Here is a 12500-nt window from a genome sequence, read left to right as displayed (position 1 = left end):
AAATTTTTGTGAGGATGAGGATTTGAACCCAAGACCCCGACTGATACGGTAACTTTACCTGGGCATGAGGGGGATGCTCTACAATCGATGCCATCCACCCAATTTTATAGACCATATCCAAGCAAAGTTGCCATTATCAGTTGGGTCTCGGGTTTGAATCCCCATCCCCATAGAGTTTTAATTCTCCAATGTCTTCTGGCTCTTTCCTACTCACTTCAAATTCTTGTTGTTATCAACATCCACTCACTTTTCTTTGTACACAAAACAATTAACTGAAAAGCAAAACAAGAGTGTCAAACTCTAAATGTCTAAGAGTGAGAGAGGTAATTTTGAGAGAGAGAGAGAAAAAAATAACACAAAAACAGTTCAGCTCCTGTTATAACCGTAGCCATCGTTAACATATTATAGCCTGACACTAGAACCCTCTAGGACTGGCAGTTTGACGTCATTTTTTAGGTTTGTGTAACGTCTAGTGAGTTGCCGTTAGTAGATCTCAAGGAAACAAGTTATTTCATTGGTTGGACTATTGAATACAACTTGTCAAGTGTGTTCAGATCAAATGACTATTCCCATCCAATGTCGGGATTGGTCTTAACGGTTGGCATCTAGTGGTCACAAAGGTTGGGGAGGAGTTGGGGCTTTCATATAAACTTTTTAAAAATAATTTTTTTTTACGACTCATGGCATCTTGCATGATTAGGTCGGGGGAAAAAATGATGCCCTTCCGCCACGACATCATAAGATATCGTCGTTTGATGTCAACAGGAATGTTGTCCAAGTGAGCAAATTAGGAGTTAATAATCTTGCCCAAGGAAGAAAAGATGAAAGTGCCTGAAGTGAGGCTAATACCCTAGACCTTCCGGGTCACAGTGCAATGCCTTAACCACTCAGCCAATTCGGCCCCTTAGGTCGGAAGGATCAATGATAAACAAGCAGAATGTTAAGTATCTGAATCTTACTGAACGTCGTAATTCTGTAACACTCATTCACAAATTTCATAATCAGGGTCTATAAACCTTTAAAATATTTTCAGCCTCGGAGTTTTCCTTTGGATATCCCTGGCCGTCAGCAGCAGTTCAGTTTTACAAACAAAGTGCCAAAAGGTAACAATTCAAAAAATAATATGTCAACAGCAGGACTCAAACCTGGGTCCCTCCAGTGCAATGAATAGAATTAATTAATGTTTTGATTCATTTCATATAAAGATCCAAGCAATTGGAGATGGAGGGGGAGGTGGGGGGGGGGGGGGGGGGGGGATGGGACAATGATACGCTGTTGGGTCGAAAGATAAAAAATTAAAAACAAAAATAAAAATAAAATAATTAAAACCAAAACAAACAAAAATGGTTGTTAATAAAATATGATCAAATGATAAAATGTGTTGTTGCTGTGGACAAAATGTTTATGGTGACAAAAATAAATAATATAAGATTTTGTGAATGTTTGGTTGAATCAAATTATTAGATATAATTAATATGTGACTTGCCACACCGATGAGGTATTATGCCAGAGTAAACAAGAAATCGATTGTATAGCTAAAAGTATTGAAAATCAAATTAAACAAAAGGTGCTAAAGTTGGAGAGAATAAATGTGACCCATCGTTTCTATTTGGTATGGCCTATCTCAATTTATCAAATTAATATATAAAGTGTTGCTATTGATTCTTGGTTGTATATTTTTACATTTTTGTGCATTTGCATATACATATATGTGTATACATTGTCGCCAACTTTGTGTTTATACATTTTTATGCATGCCATGTCTGTAAACGAAGTTCCATTTTTTTTGGATGAATAAAGTATATATTATTATTATTATTATTATTATTATTATTATTATTATTATTATTATTATTATTATTATTATTATTATTATTATATTATTATTATTATTATTATTATTATTATTATTATTATTATTATTATTATTATTATTATTATTATCATTATTATTATGTCAGGATGAGTCCGGTAATAACAATTTATAAAATAATAAATAAAATTCCCTTTATTCATCCCCAAGGGGAAATTTGTCTCTTGGGTCTTGTATTCCAAGGGAAGACTGGAATAACCCAGGTGTCAGCCGCAGTGCAGTGCAGCGCCGCAAATTGAGCTAGAGCGAGGTGACTTGCTCAAGGCCACACAGCGCAGTGGGTATTCGAACTCGGTACCTTTCGGGTATGAAGCAAAGACCCGTACAGCTGAGCCACGCTGCCCCTTGTGTACTTAGAATTGACTTGACAGCCACAAACGTCAAACTAGGGTATAATTTCAACTCGTTATGATGGAGATGAAATACAATATCTGACATTGAACACAACTCGAGGTTCGAAATTTTTTCCATTTGGATTATATATTTACTTTTTGCTGTCCGAATCACACTAATATAATACCATTTTGAGAAATGGGGTCACATATAAAAGAAACAAACTAGATAATTTATATAGTGCAATATCCACTTAACGGCTATGTGGTCTAGTGGTATGACACTCGCTTTTGGATCGGAAGGTCCTGGGTTCAAGCCTCGCTCAGCGCATAGTTGAGTCCTTAGAGAAGACTCTTTAATCACATTCTTTCACCGTACTCGGGTGTAAAATGAGTACCTGGCCGTTAACACCATTGTCTCTGTCCAAAAAAATGTTAATATCGCCTCACAGGCGTATGTCCTGTCCTATATGTTAAATGTTGCTGTTGGCCAGGGATCCCTTGTAAAGCGCTTTGAGAATGTTTAGAGGATATTGCGCTATATAAAAGCTCAATTTTAATTATTTTTTTAAAACATGGTCAAAACACTTTACAAAGAGACACCTGGCCAACAGCAACTCGTAAAATGTAGAAGGAGACATGACGGCTGTTAGGCGATATTACATTTTTCCGACAGAGACAACGATGTTAACGGCCAAGTACTCATTTCACACCTGAGTACGGTGAGAGAATATGAGTAAAGAGCCTTTTCCAAGGACTCAACTATGAGAAGAGTGAGGCTCGAACCCAGGACCTTCCAATCTGAAAGCGAGTGTCACACTCACCACAAGACCACATAGCTGCACAAATAGTATTAAACGGTGAGAAAGTTAATAAAAAGTTGATAATTCTGATTATTTTAACGTAAAATTCATATTTCCTTCATCTTGTTTTCCTGACATAACACCAATCTGAGATAACAGGTTACATATTAAGGGTAAAAAATCCACATCCACATAAATTTACCTCATCCAAGGAAAAAAAAAAAAATTCTTGTTCAATGGAAAAAAAAAAAAAAAAAAAAAAAAAAAAAAACAATAACAAAACTGTTTCAATTTCCAATAAACCAAGCATGCCATGCACCCATGCACAATATACGAAATGTTACAATAAACAGAGTTCACTTTGGCGATGAAATGTCACCAAACTCGTCGATAATGAGAACTAGGAAATTATGATAGGCCTATACTATAATCATATTTTTTAATAATCAATCATACACTTACTTTTTTTGTTTATATAATTCCAATTGTTTTTGAATTTACCTCTGAATTCGATTTATATATTCGAGTAGCAGAGAAAATAGATGACAAAAATTTATATTCGTCCAAAAAATTTTCCACTGAGCTTTTCATTTAAATGGATGAACAGTTTCTAATTAACTATATATATATTTATCTTTTTTTGGAAGGGAGGTGGGGGAGGTAGCAATGCTATTGCCTTTGCTTCTTTTAGCAGGAGATTTGAATAAATTTCATAATTACAATATATTTCTAACATGCTGTGTTAGTTGACGAGTAGCCAAAGAGAGCTCTGTTTACATTTCAATCATTAACAAGGAAAAACCCAAGGGAAGAGGGGGGGGGGGGGTAACTGAAGGTTGAACTGCAGGCAAAAAATGAACCCATTCCAAAAGCAAGTCATCGTTGTTATAAAACAGACCTGTCGGAGTCTAGATGGAGGAACATTAGCAGATCGTGGCCGATTTGAAGTCGGGAGAGATGTGGGCGGAGACAAGAGGGAAGAAGAACCACCACCAGCACCACCACTGCCACGAAGAATCCCTCCCCCAAATTCGCTACTATAAGAAGAAGAAGAGTTGAAAGAGGAGGATGAGTGGGACGACCGCAAACTGGCGCTCCTCTTTTGTGGGTAAGGTGGTGGTGGTGGCGGTGGTGAGGGCTGGGTTAATCCCGGATGATGGTGGTGGTGGTGGTGGTGGTGGTTCGAACAGGAGGCAGACGAGGAGGTGAAAGTCGCCCCAAAGAAGGCCGTGATGTTCTCTCCATCCTGTTGTTGTTGTTGTTGTTGTTGTTGTTGTTGTTGTCGTCAAAGTCATTCATTGTTGAGTTGCCAAGCCAAATCCCAGTAAACAGAGCGGAGGTTGTTGGATGTGCAAAGAATTAAAGAGTGTGCATGGAGAGAAGCAAAGGTTCCGTTAATATTCATATTATGATCATGTTAAAGCGACACATTCTCATGAGTGCAATAGCTCTTTAAGCAGTTTTCATTCAGTAATTAATTTAATTTATAAAATGATTTCAAAAGCTAAGCATTAAATCTTCTAGAAAACCTCCAAGCAAATATTTAAAATGGAAAACCTTAATTTTTTAAAATGTAAAAGCGTCAATTGAGAAAAAAGGAGTTCACAGAAAACTTCTTTCTATCCAACTCAAAAGTTAACTAGAGACACTTCTCCCAGTGAAACCGGATAACAATTAAGACAGAACAGGTTTGGTTTTTTTATCAGGCTTTCAAAAGCAAGCACTAGTTTCATGTACTATATGTGACAACAAAAGTTTTTTTCTTTTTTATTCTAGTGCAAAACAAAAAAAATAAAAAATAAAAAATAAAACCCAAACAAACAAACACATTTTTTTTTAAAACAACAAACAAAAAAATAATAACTCCTGATTGCAGTTGAAGACATGTATGATCTCAAGAATTTATCGACTCAAATATTTAATAACAATGGACAAAAGCTTAGGCCTTTTACTATCTTCTACAATAGATCCAGAGCTGCCAATTCATAACACCGGCAAAACAGGATAAGACATCAAAAATCAGGTATGAAAACATAATATCTCCCATGTCCACGATTCTGTCGACTGTTTTAGAGATCAGAAAAGATTTTAAAAACCCACATCTTCATGGACAAAGTCGATTGACAGGATTCAAAATACTCAGAAACAAAGTAATTCAGAAGCAGCCCCTTAATCTGCCAAACTCCTTTCAAAAATTTGGGCCCGAAAACTTGTCCTTCAAATATCGATTGATTAAAATGATCCTCACTCATCTTGTCAAAACTCTTGAGGGTCATTTTAATCGATCAATATTTGAAGGACGAGTATTCTGGTCAAAATTTTTTTTAAATGTTCTTTTCTTCAGAGTATGCCAGTATTACTCAAAGCCCTCGGACAACAATACATGTTTAAATACGCAATGCAAAGAATTATGTGCAAACAGAGCAGTGAATATGTGCAAAATTTCAGCTATTGCCAAGACTTATAATGCTTGAAAGCAATTTATCATCGTCAAGGTGGGATAACTCTAAAACAAGAATAATACAGGATTCTTTCATGTCTTTGTATTTATTAAACGAGTTATTTTCATCGTGGCAAATATCACGATATGGGTTTGCAAAAAGTCATATCACTCCAAATCAATTGGATAATCATCATGTTAAAGCCTTGATGTCGTCGAATGACAAGTATTTTTTATTTAAAAAAAAAAAAAGAAATTGAGCTTTTATATAGCACAAAATCCACTAAACGTGCTCAAAGAGCTTTACAAAAGGTCCCTGACCAACAGCGACACTTAACATGTAGGACGAGACATGACGCCTGTTAAGCAATCGATCCTGGTTGAAGTCGAGATTTTTTTCTGACCCACCCCCCTCCCCTGTACACCTAGCAGGCACTAGGTAACTGGGTCTGTTAGATCTGGTGAAAAGTACTTTGTGATATATAGACTAGTGTCCTATGGAAAGAGACGCAGGCAATTACTATTGTCCGATACATGCTATAGAAGCTGGGTTAAACTCTGGCTCTACGTGGGCCTGACGGCTCTGAAGGACTGCATCGACAACTCAAATTCCTAATTTTAATCATTTGATTTTATATTGAATTGTCTTTGGTTCATTCCATCACAATACCAGATGGTCACCGTCAAAGTCACGAGGAATCTCTAGAAAGTCACTTTCAATTATTTTATTTTCAATTTGAACCTTCATCCTTATCTTTTATTTATCTATTTATTTACTTGTTTATACATGTATTTATTTATTTACTTCTTTATTTATCTATTTAGTTATTTAATTATTTAATTTTCAATTTATTTATTTATATATTTTTTAAATTTTTGGTTTTACTTCCATCAACATCATTATAATCAGCAAAACAGTCTTCTTATTTGTTTGTTTTTGTTCTTTTTTTTTAATCCTTTTTTTTAAATTGTATTTTTGTATTATTAATAATTGAGCGTTTATATAGCGCAATATCCACTAAACATGCTCAAAGCGCTTTTACAAGTGATCTTTGGCCAACAGCAACAGTTAACATGTAAGACGGTACACGACGCCTTTTAAGGCGATATTACATTTTTTCAGACAGGGACAACGCTGTTAACGGCCAGGTACTCATTTTACACCCGAGTATGGAGAGAGAATGTGAGTAAAGAGCCTTCTCCAAGGACTCAATTATGCACCGAGCGAGGCTCGAACCCAGGACCTTCCGATCTGAATGCGAGTGTCATACCACTAGACCACATAGCCACACAGTGATCTACCTCAGTCATTTTCTGAATTGCATTTAATCGTTTTTATTATTTACTTTTTAAATATTTTTTGGGGGGTGGGGGGGGGGGGGGGGAGAAATCAGTTTGTATTCTTTATTTTTGTCAAGTTCTACAAGGGGGGGGGGGGGGGTGAAAGAGAAAAAAAAAGAAAGAAAAATATAATAAGAAAAATAACGCAAACCAAATTATAAGAATGATAACTTGGTTAGTGATTGGATTGTTTTGAAAATATCAGATTGTTTGTTTTTGTTTTTAAGTGTTTTACGGCACTTTCAACACATTAAGGTCATATCAGCGCCAGTAAAAAGGAAGAAAATGGGATAGTAAAAAGTTTTAAAATTACAATTAAAGCATCCAAGAATAAGGCAGACAAAGGGGAATTGGTTCAAATAGGGAACAGAAAAATATCAGATTGAGAAATTAGGGATCAGACACTGGTGCAAGATAAAGATCTAAAAAAAAAGTGTGTAAGAAACAGTACTAGACAAAGCAATAAAGAAAAATACAAGAAAAAAAAAAAAAAAACATCCCAAAAATCAGTCGACCTTGACTGGGGATTGAAACTCAAACCTCCTGATAATCAGGGGGTCTGAGGCTCGAGTCTTGACCTGTATGTGTTTGTTTTGGAGTTATCTCACCAGCTAAAATTGCATAGTCAATCAGTCAAAAGCAAAACTACAGGATCACCTCCAAATCTAATGGATACAGACAGACCTGCCAACTGTTCAAAATGCCAAAAAATGGAATTCTAGATTTCGTCGATCTTGAGACCGCCAAACTGACAACTAATAACAAATTCAACGAGAAAATAAAACAAAATAATAAATTTACAGCTACAGGACTACTTTGTAGAGTATCTGTTTTTTGGGGTTTTTTTTTTTTTTTTTTTTTTTTGTTGTTATTTTTTTTTTTTTAATTTTTTTTTTTTTTGTTTGTCTTTTTTGGTTCTTTTTTGCACTTAGTATGCTATTCTTAAAAGATGCTGTCATCCTGATTCTATTATCAGTCAAATGAATAAGTGAAAATGAGGCACCGTATACCAAATTATAACATCAAACATAACCATGGTGATTAAAGTATATCACCATATGTCTCAGTTGTTGTCATTTATTATGTTTATCTTATCAACATTCCCTTTCATAAATAGTAAAAATGTGAAACTCTTACCGGGGAAATCTAAAAATAATAAAAATGTGAAATTTTTATCAGGAAAATCAAAAAATAATAAAAATGTGAAGCTCGTATCGGGAAAATCTATCTGTAATCAGGAAAGATTAGAAAACTGGATTAGAAAACCAGATTAGAAATTTCCCGGTCAAATCGGGAAGGGTTGGCAGATCTGTTTACAAATGTTTTGAATGTCAACCTATTGCCATTTGAAACTCCAAGCATATATAATATAAATACGGTGCAGATGATTAGCAGTGATGATACAATGCGACTGGAAGCCAAGAAAATAGGGGAGTCAACTCCAACTCCGACTTACCAAGTCTGCTTCTTCATATGGGTTGTCTCCCTCATTGACGACAATTTCACTGCCAGATATAACAGATGATCTGTTACTGGAAATTGGAGACAAAAGGGAGGTAAAACAATAATAATAATTTAATTAAGAATTCAAAGCAAAAAAAAAAAAATAAATAAAGAAAAAGAAAAAGAAAGGAGACAAAGGGAGATAAATACTGATAATCGTTTAAGAGCTCAGGGTAATTGAATGAATAAGTGCGGCTATGTGGTCTCGTGGTATGACACTCGCTTTCGGATCGGAAGGTCCTGGGTTCAAGCCTCGCTCAGCGCATAGTTGAGTCCTAGGAAAAGGCTCTTTACTCATGTTCTCTCACCGTACTCAGGTGTAATACCTGGCCATTAAACAGCGTTGTCTCTGTCAGAAAAAAAATTGTAATATCGCCTAACAGGGGTAGGTAGGGATAGAGAAAAAACTTGATTTTACTTGATTTTGTACGATCTGGCAGAAAGTAGTTTGCGATAGACTAGGGTCCTATCCAAAAGGTAGTACACATTTGCTACGATTCGTTTGGTGCACATCCACACAGACATAAACACAAGCATACACACACACACACACACACACACACACACACACACACACACACACACTTACACATATATATATATATATATATATATATATATATATATATATATAAATATATATAGAATCGTGTTTGATACAAATATGGTACGAAAAGTGCTCGACATGTAGTAATGGAGCGAATTATTATTTAAAATATTTACCACAATGTTTGGGGCAGTCTACATCAATGTTTCAGGCTTAATTTGCCATCTTCAGGACTGAGTTGTTTTGTTGACTGTTGTTGATTCTTGAAGTGGTTCCGGTTTGAAGTTAATTAAGAGGAATTTGCGCCGATGGGGACACTTTCCGTAGATCTCATTTTTCATGTTGAGTGTGGCTTCATGAGGTTGTTTGATTATAGTATATTTTTCTTCCAGGCATAAGCTACATTGTTTTGATGTTGGTGTGTATCCTGTTGCTTTAGATAAAATTTTCCATGAAATGTTGTGGTCTATTTTGTTGTCTTTTAATTTCCAAATATGTTCGCTGAGTTTTGTGGATGTTTTTTTGTTAGTGTTTCTAAATGTTGAGGTGTGGAGGTTGTATCTTGTTTTGAAATTATTTTCTGTTAGTCCTACATATTTTTCTTGCTTGTTTGTTTTAGTTTCTGTGACTGTGGCTTGGTAAATTAAACTTGATTCTAAGCATTGTTTGTTTGTTTAGCGGGCTATATATATATATATATATATATATATATATATATATATATATATATATATATATATATATATATATATAATATATATATATATATATATATATATATATACAACCAGCATTTCATACAAATACCAACCTTCCACTGGAGTTGAGTGAGGTAGAGCTAGGCGTGCCTGGCCGGATGGAGGAGAGAGCAAGAGATACCCCACTGCCCACTCTCTTAGACTGCTCTCTATGTATCTGAGGAAACGTTTTACATTAAATAATAATAATGGTATAGATTTATATAGCGCCAAACATCCCTTCATCAGGAGGGCTCTGGGCTCATAACATAGATTAAGCCCTAACACAGTAGATGAACAACGATAATTATACACATTATCAAAAGAAAGCCTGTCGGAATAAGAATGTCTTCAATCGACGCTTGAATTCCTCTAGTGAAGAGGAAGAACGTATCTCAAGTGGTAGCAAATTCCAAGAAAAAAAAAAAACAGTAAATGGATGTACACAACAAAAAGAAATAGATAAACAACTACTAGAGCATTTATATAGCGCAATATCCGCTAAATGTGCTCAAAGCGCTTTACAAGGGGTCCATGATCAACAGTAACACGTAACATATAGAACGAGACATGACGCCTGTTAGGCGATATTACATTTTATGGGGACAGAGAAAACGCTGTTAACGGCCGGGTACTCATTTTACACCAGAGTACGTGAGTAAAGAGCCTTTTCCAAGGACTCAACTACGCACCGAGCGAAGCTCGAACCCAAGACCTTCCAATCATGTTGTTGTTGGCCAGGGACCTCTTGTAAAGTGCTTTAAGCATGTTTAGTGGATATTGCACCATTTAAAAGCTCAAGTTTTTGTTTTTTTGTTTACTCCTCCTCCTCCTCCTCCTTCTCCTCCTCCTCCTCCTCCTCCTTCTCCTCCTCCTCCTCCTCCTCCTCCTCCTCCTCCTCCACCTCCCATTTCAACCCCTTAAACCAACAGACTCAATCAGACAAAGTATTACAATCAAGACAAATACAACATCACACTCTTAACAGTATCTTTCCGATCTTAAAGACCTTTTTGTGTCTTGACTTCTTACCGAGTAGCCCATGCTGGTTTTCATTTTGTCGAAGCTTTCCAACAAGCTTTTATGAAGGGGCTCCATCTCAGCGCTGACATGCTTCCCGTGGACTTTCAAGCCTCTCTCCAGCAGCTGGATCTGGTCGTGGATGGAGGACTTGAGATCTTCTATGTATTCCTTCTCCTCTGGATAAGTGTTAGTGTATTCTTCGTTGAAGAATGCCTGGAAAAAATCAGATTCAATTTTGATGAAAATTTGTTATCAAATAAAATTTCTGATGAAAATTTGTCATTAAATTAAGTTTCTGATAAAAATTGTCATTAAATTTAATTTCTTTTGAAAATTTGTCAACAAATTAAATTACTGAGGAAAATGTCATGGAAAGTACAAAAAACAGTATTTAGAGAGACAGACAAAAGGAGCAGATAGACAGATGTCAAAGTGATACTAGGCTGCTAGAAGCTGTGGACTATAAAGAGTAATAAACAAAAATAAATATAACAGCTTCAAAAAAGAACAAAATACCAAAAAAGTAACGTTTCTGGCTCAAAACCCTTCTTCAGCCAACAACAACAAAAAAACAATAAAGACATAAATATATTACTAAATTCCAGATTGACGACAGTCTATAACAATGTATTTATGTCTTTATTGTTTTTGGGGGGTTTTTTGTCGGCTGAATAAGGGCTTTGAACCGGAAACATTCAGTGTTTGGTATTTTGTTCTTTTCTTTTTCTTTTTTTTTTTTTAAGCTGCTATATTCATTTTTGTTTATTACTTTTTAGATAGACGGATGGAGAGGCGAGGCAGACGTAAATACATTCCACTGACCTCCTGATATTTGGGGATACCCCCGTTGACAGCCCCACTGATGACTCCCTGCAGCCTCATGAGCAAATGGCCCAGATTGTGCTCGGGATTGGACACAGCTTTCTGGGTGCTCGATCGTAGCTCGGCATTCATTTGCTGGACGGTGTCCGTGGCTGTCTGTACCGGGCACAGCTGGACAACCTGGGTGTTGACCACTTCGTACCATCGTAAGATTCCAGGAAGTTTATAGCTAGTCTTCAGGATGGTCCTTTCTAGACATAGACTCTAAAAAGAAAAAATAATAATAAAATGTACTGCATCATTCAGTCCCTTTAGAGTGTGAATGAAATGTACGGCAAGATACGGGAGACCATGATAATTTTATCTGCGGCTATGTGGTCCAGTGGTATGACACTCGCTTTCGGATCCGAAGATCCTGAGTTCGAGCCTTGCTTGGCGCATAATTGAGTCCTTGGAGAAGGCTCTTTACTCACTTTCTCTCACCGTACTCAGGTGTAAAATGAGTACCTGACCGCTAAAAGCATTGTCCCTGTCCGAAAAAATTGTAACAATGCCCAACAGGCGTCATGTCTTGTTCTACATGTTAAGTGTTGCTGTTGACTAGGGACCCCTTGTAAAGCGCTTTGAGCACGTTTAGTGGATATTGCGCTATATAAAATCTCAATTTTATCTAATAAATGAATAGACCTGTAAATGAGCTCTATAAAAATTGACTGAAACTGAAACTCTTCGTAATTCGTCGTAGCGGTAAAATCCAAAGAATCAAAATGAAAGGTAACCAGCAAGCTCACTTGAGCAAAGCAATGGCAGAAAACTAAATTGCGAGGGAATTAATTAGGCTACTTACCATTGTTCCTTGTAATTAGGTACCCAATCAGTGAAGAAACTTAGAAACGGTCAACCAGTTTGTTTACAACATGAGGTAATCGAGCTGTGCTTGTAGCAATCATTTAACTTTCGATTTGAAGGTGTCTACATAACGAACTTCCGGTGTTTCGAATTTTTCTTTCTCATACTTTTCCTGTCCTTCAAGTAAATGTGGTCAATTTTGGCTTTGACGAAACAGTGAAATTTATCGC

At 36.1% G+C, this 12500-nt stretch overlaps 2 protein-coding genes across 13 annotated transcripts in view; one reads left to right on the top strand and one right to left on the bottom strand.

The window, feature by feature from the left end:
• Nucleotides 1-12500, top strand: part of LOC144974752 (uncharacterized) — a 357750-nt gene that overhangs the window by 128549 nt on the left and 216701 nt on the right. The gene's annotated exons all lie outside the window — the stretch shown is intronic.
• The window catches only part of LOC144974745 (dedicator of cytokinesis protein 3-like), a 147461-nt gene that overhangs the window by 6749 nt on the left and 128212 nt on the right, over nt 1-12500 (bottom strand). For 7 of the 12 annotated variants that reach the window (XM_078917958.1, XM_078917961.1, XM_078917963.1 and 4 more), the window contains 5 exons: nt 11422-11685; nt 10609-10812; nt 9651-9754; nt 8246-8321; nt 3907-4254 (listed from right to left, as the gene is read on the bottom strand). In XM_078917958.1, coding sequence (XP_078774084.1) covers nt 3907-4254; nt 8246-8321; nt 9651-9754; nt 10609-10812; nt 11422-11685 — 996 coding nt within the window. The remainder of the gene's footprint in view (nt 1-3906; nt 4255-8245; nt 8322-9650; nt 9755-10608; nt 10813-11421; nt 11686-12500) is intronic. The other 5 variants (XM_078917967.1, XM_078917968.1, XM_078917965.1 and 2 more) reach the window with 1 other exon arrangement.

This window comes from Berghia stephanieae, chromosome 6 (assembly GCF_034508935.2).
Source record: "Berghia stephanieae isolate SIO BIC M18660-M18661 chromosome 6, UCSD_Bste_1.3, whole genome shotgun sequence".
NCBI lineage: Eukaryota > Metazoa > Mollusca > Gastropoda > Nudibranchia > Aeolidiidae > Berghia > Berghia stephanieae.
The sequence above is the reverse complement of the archived record's forward strand: the minus strand, read 5'-3'. Positions and strand labels throughout refer to the sequence as shown.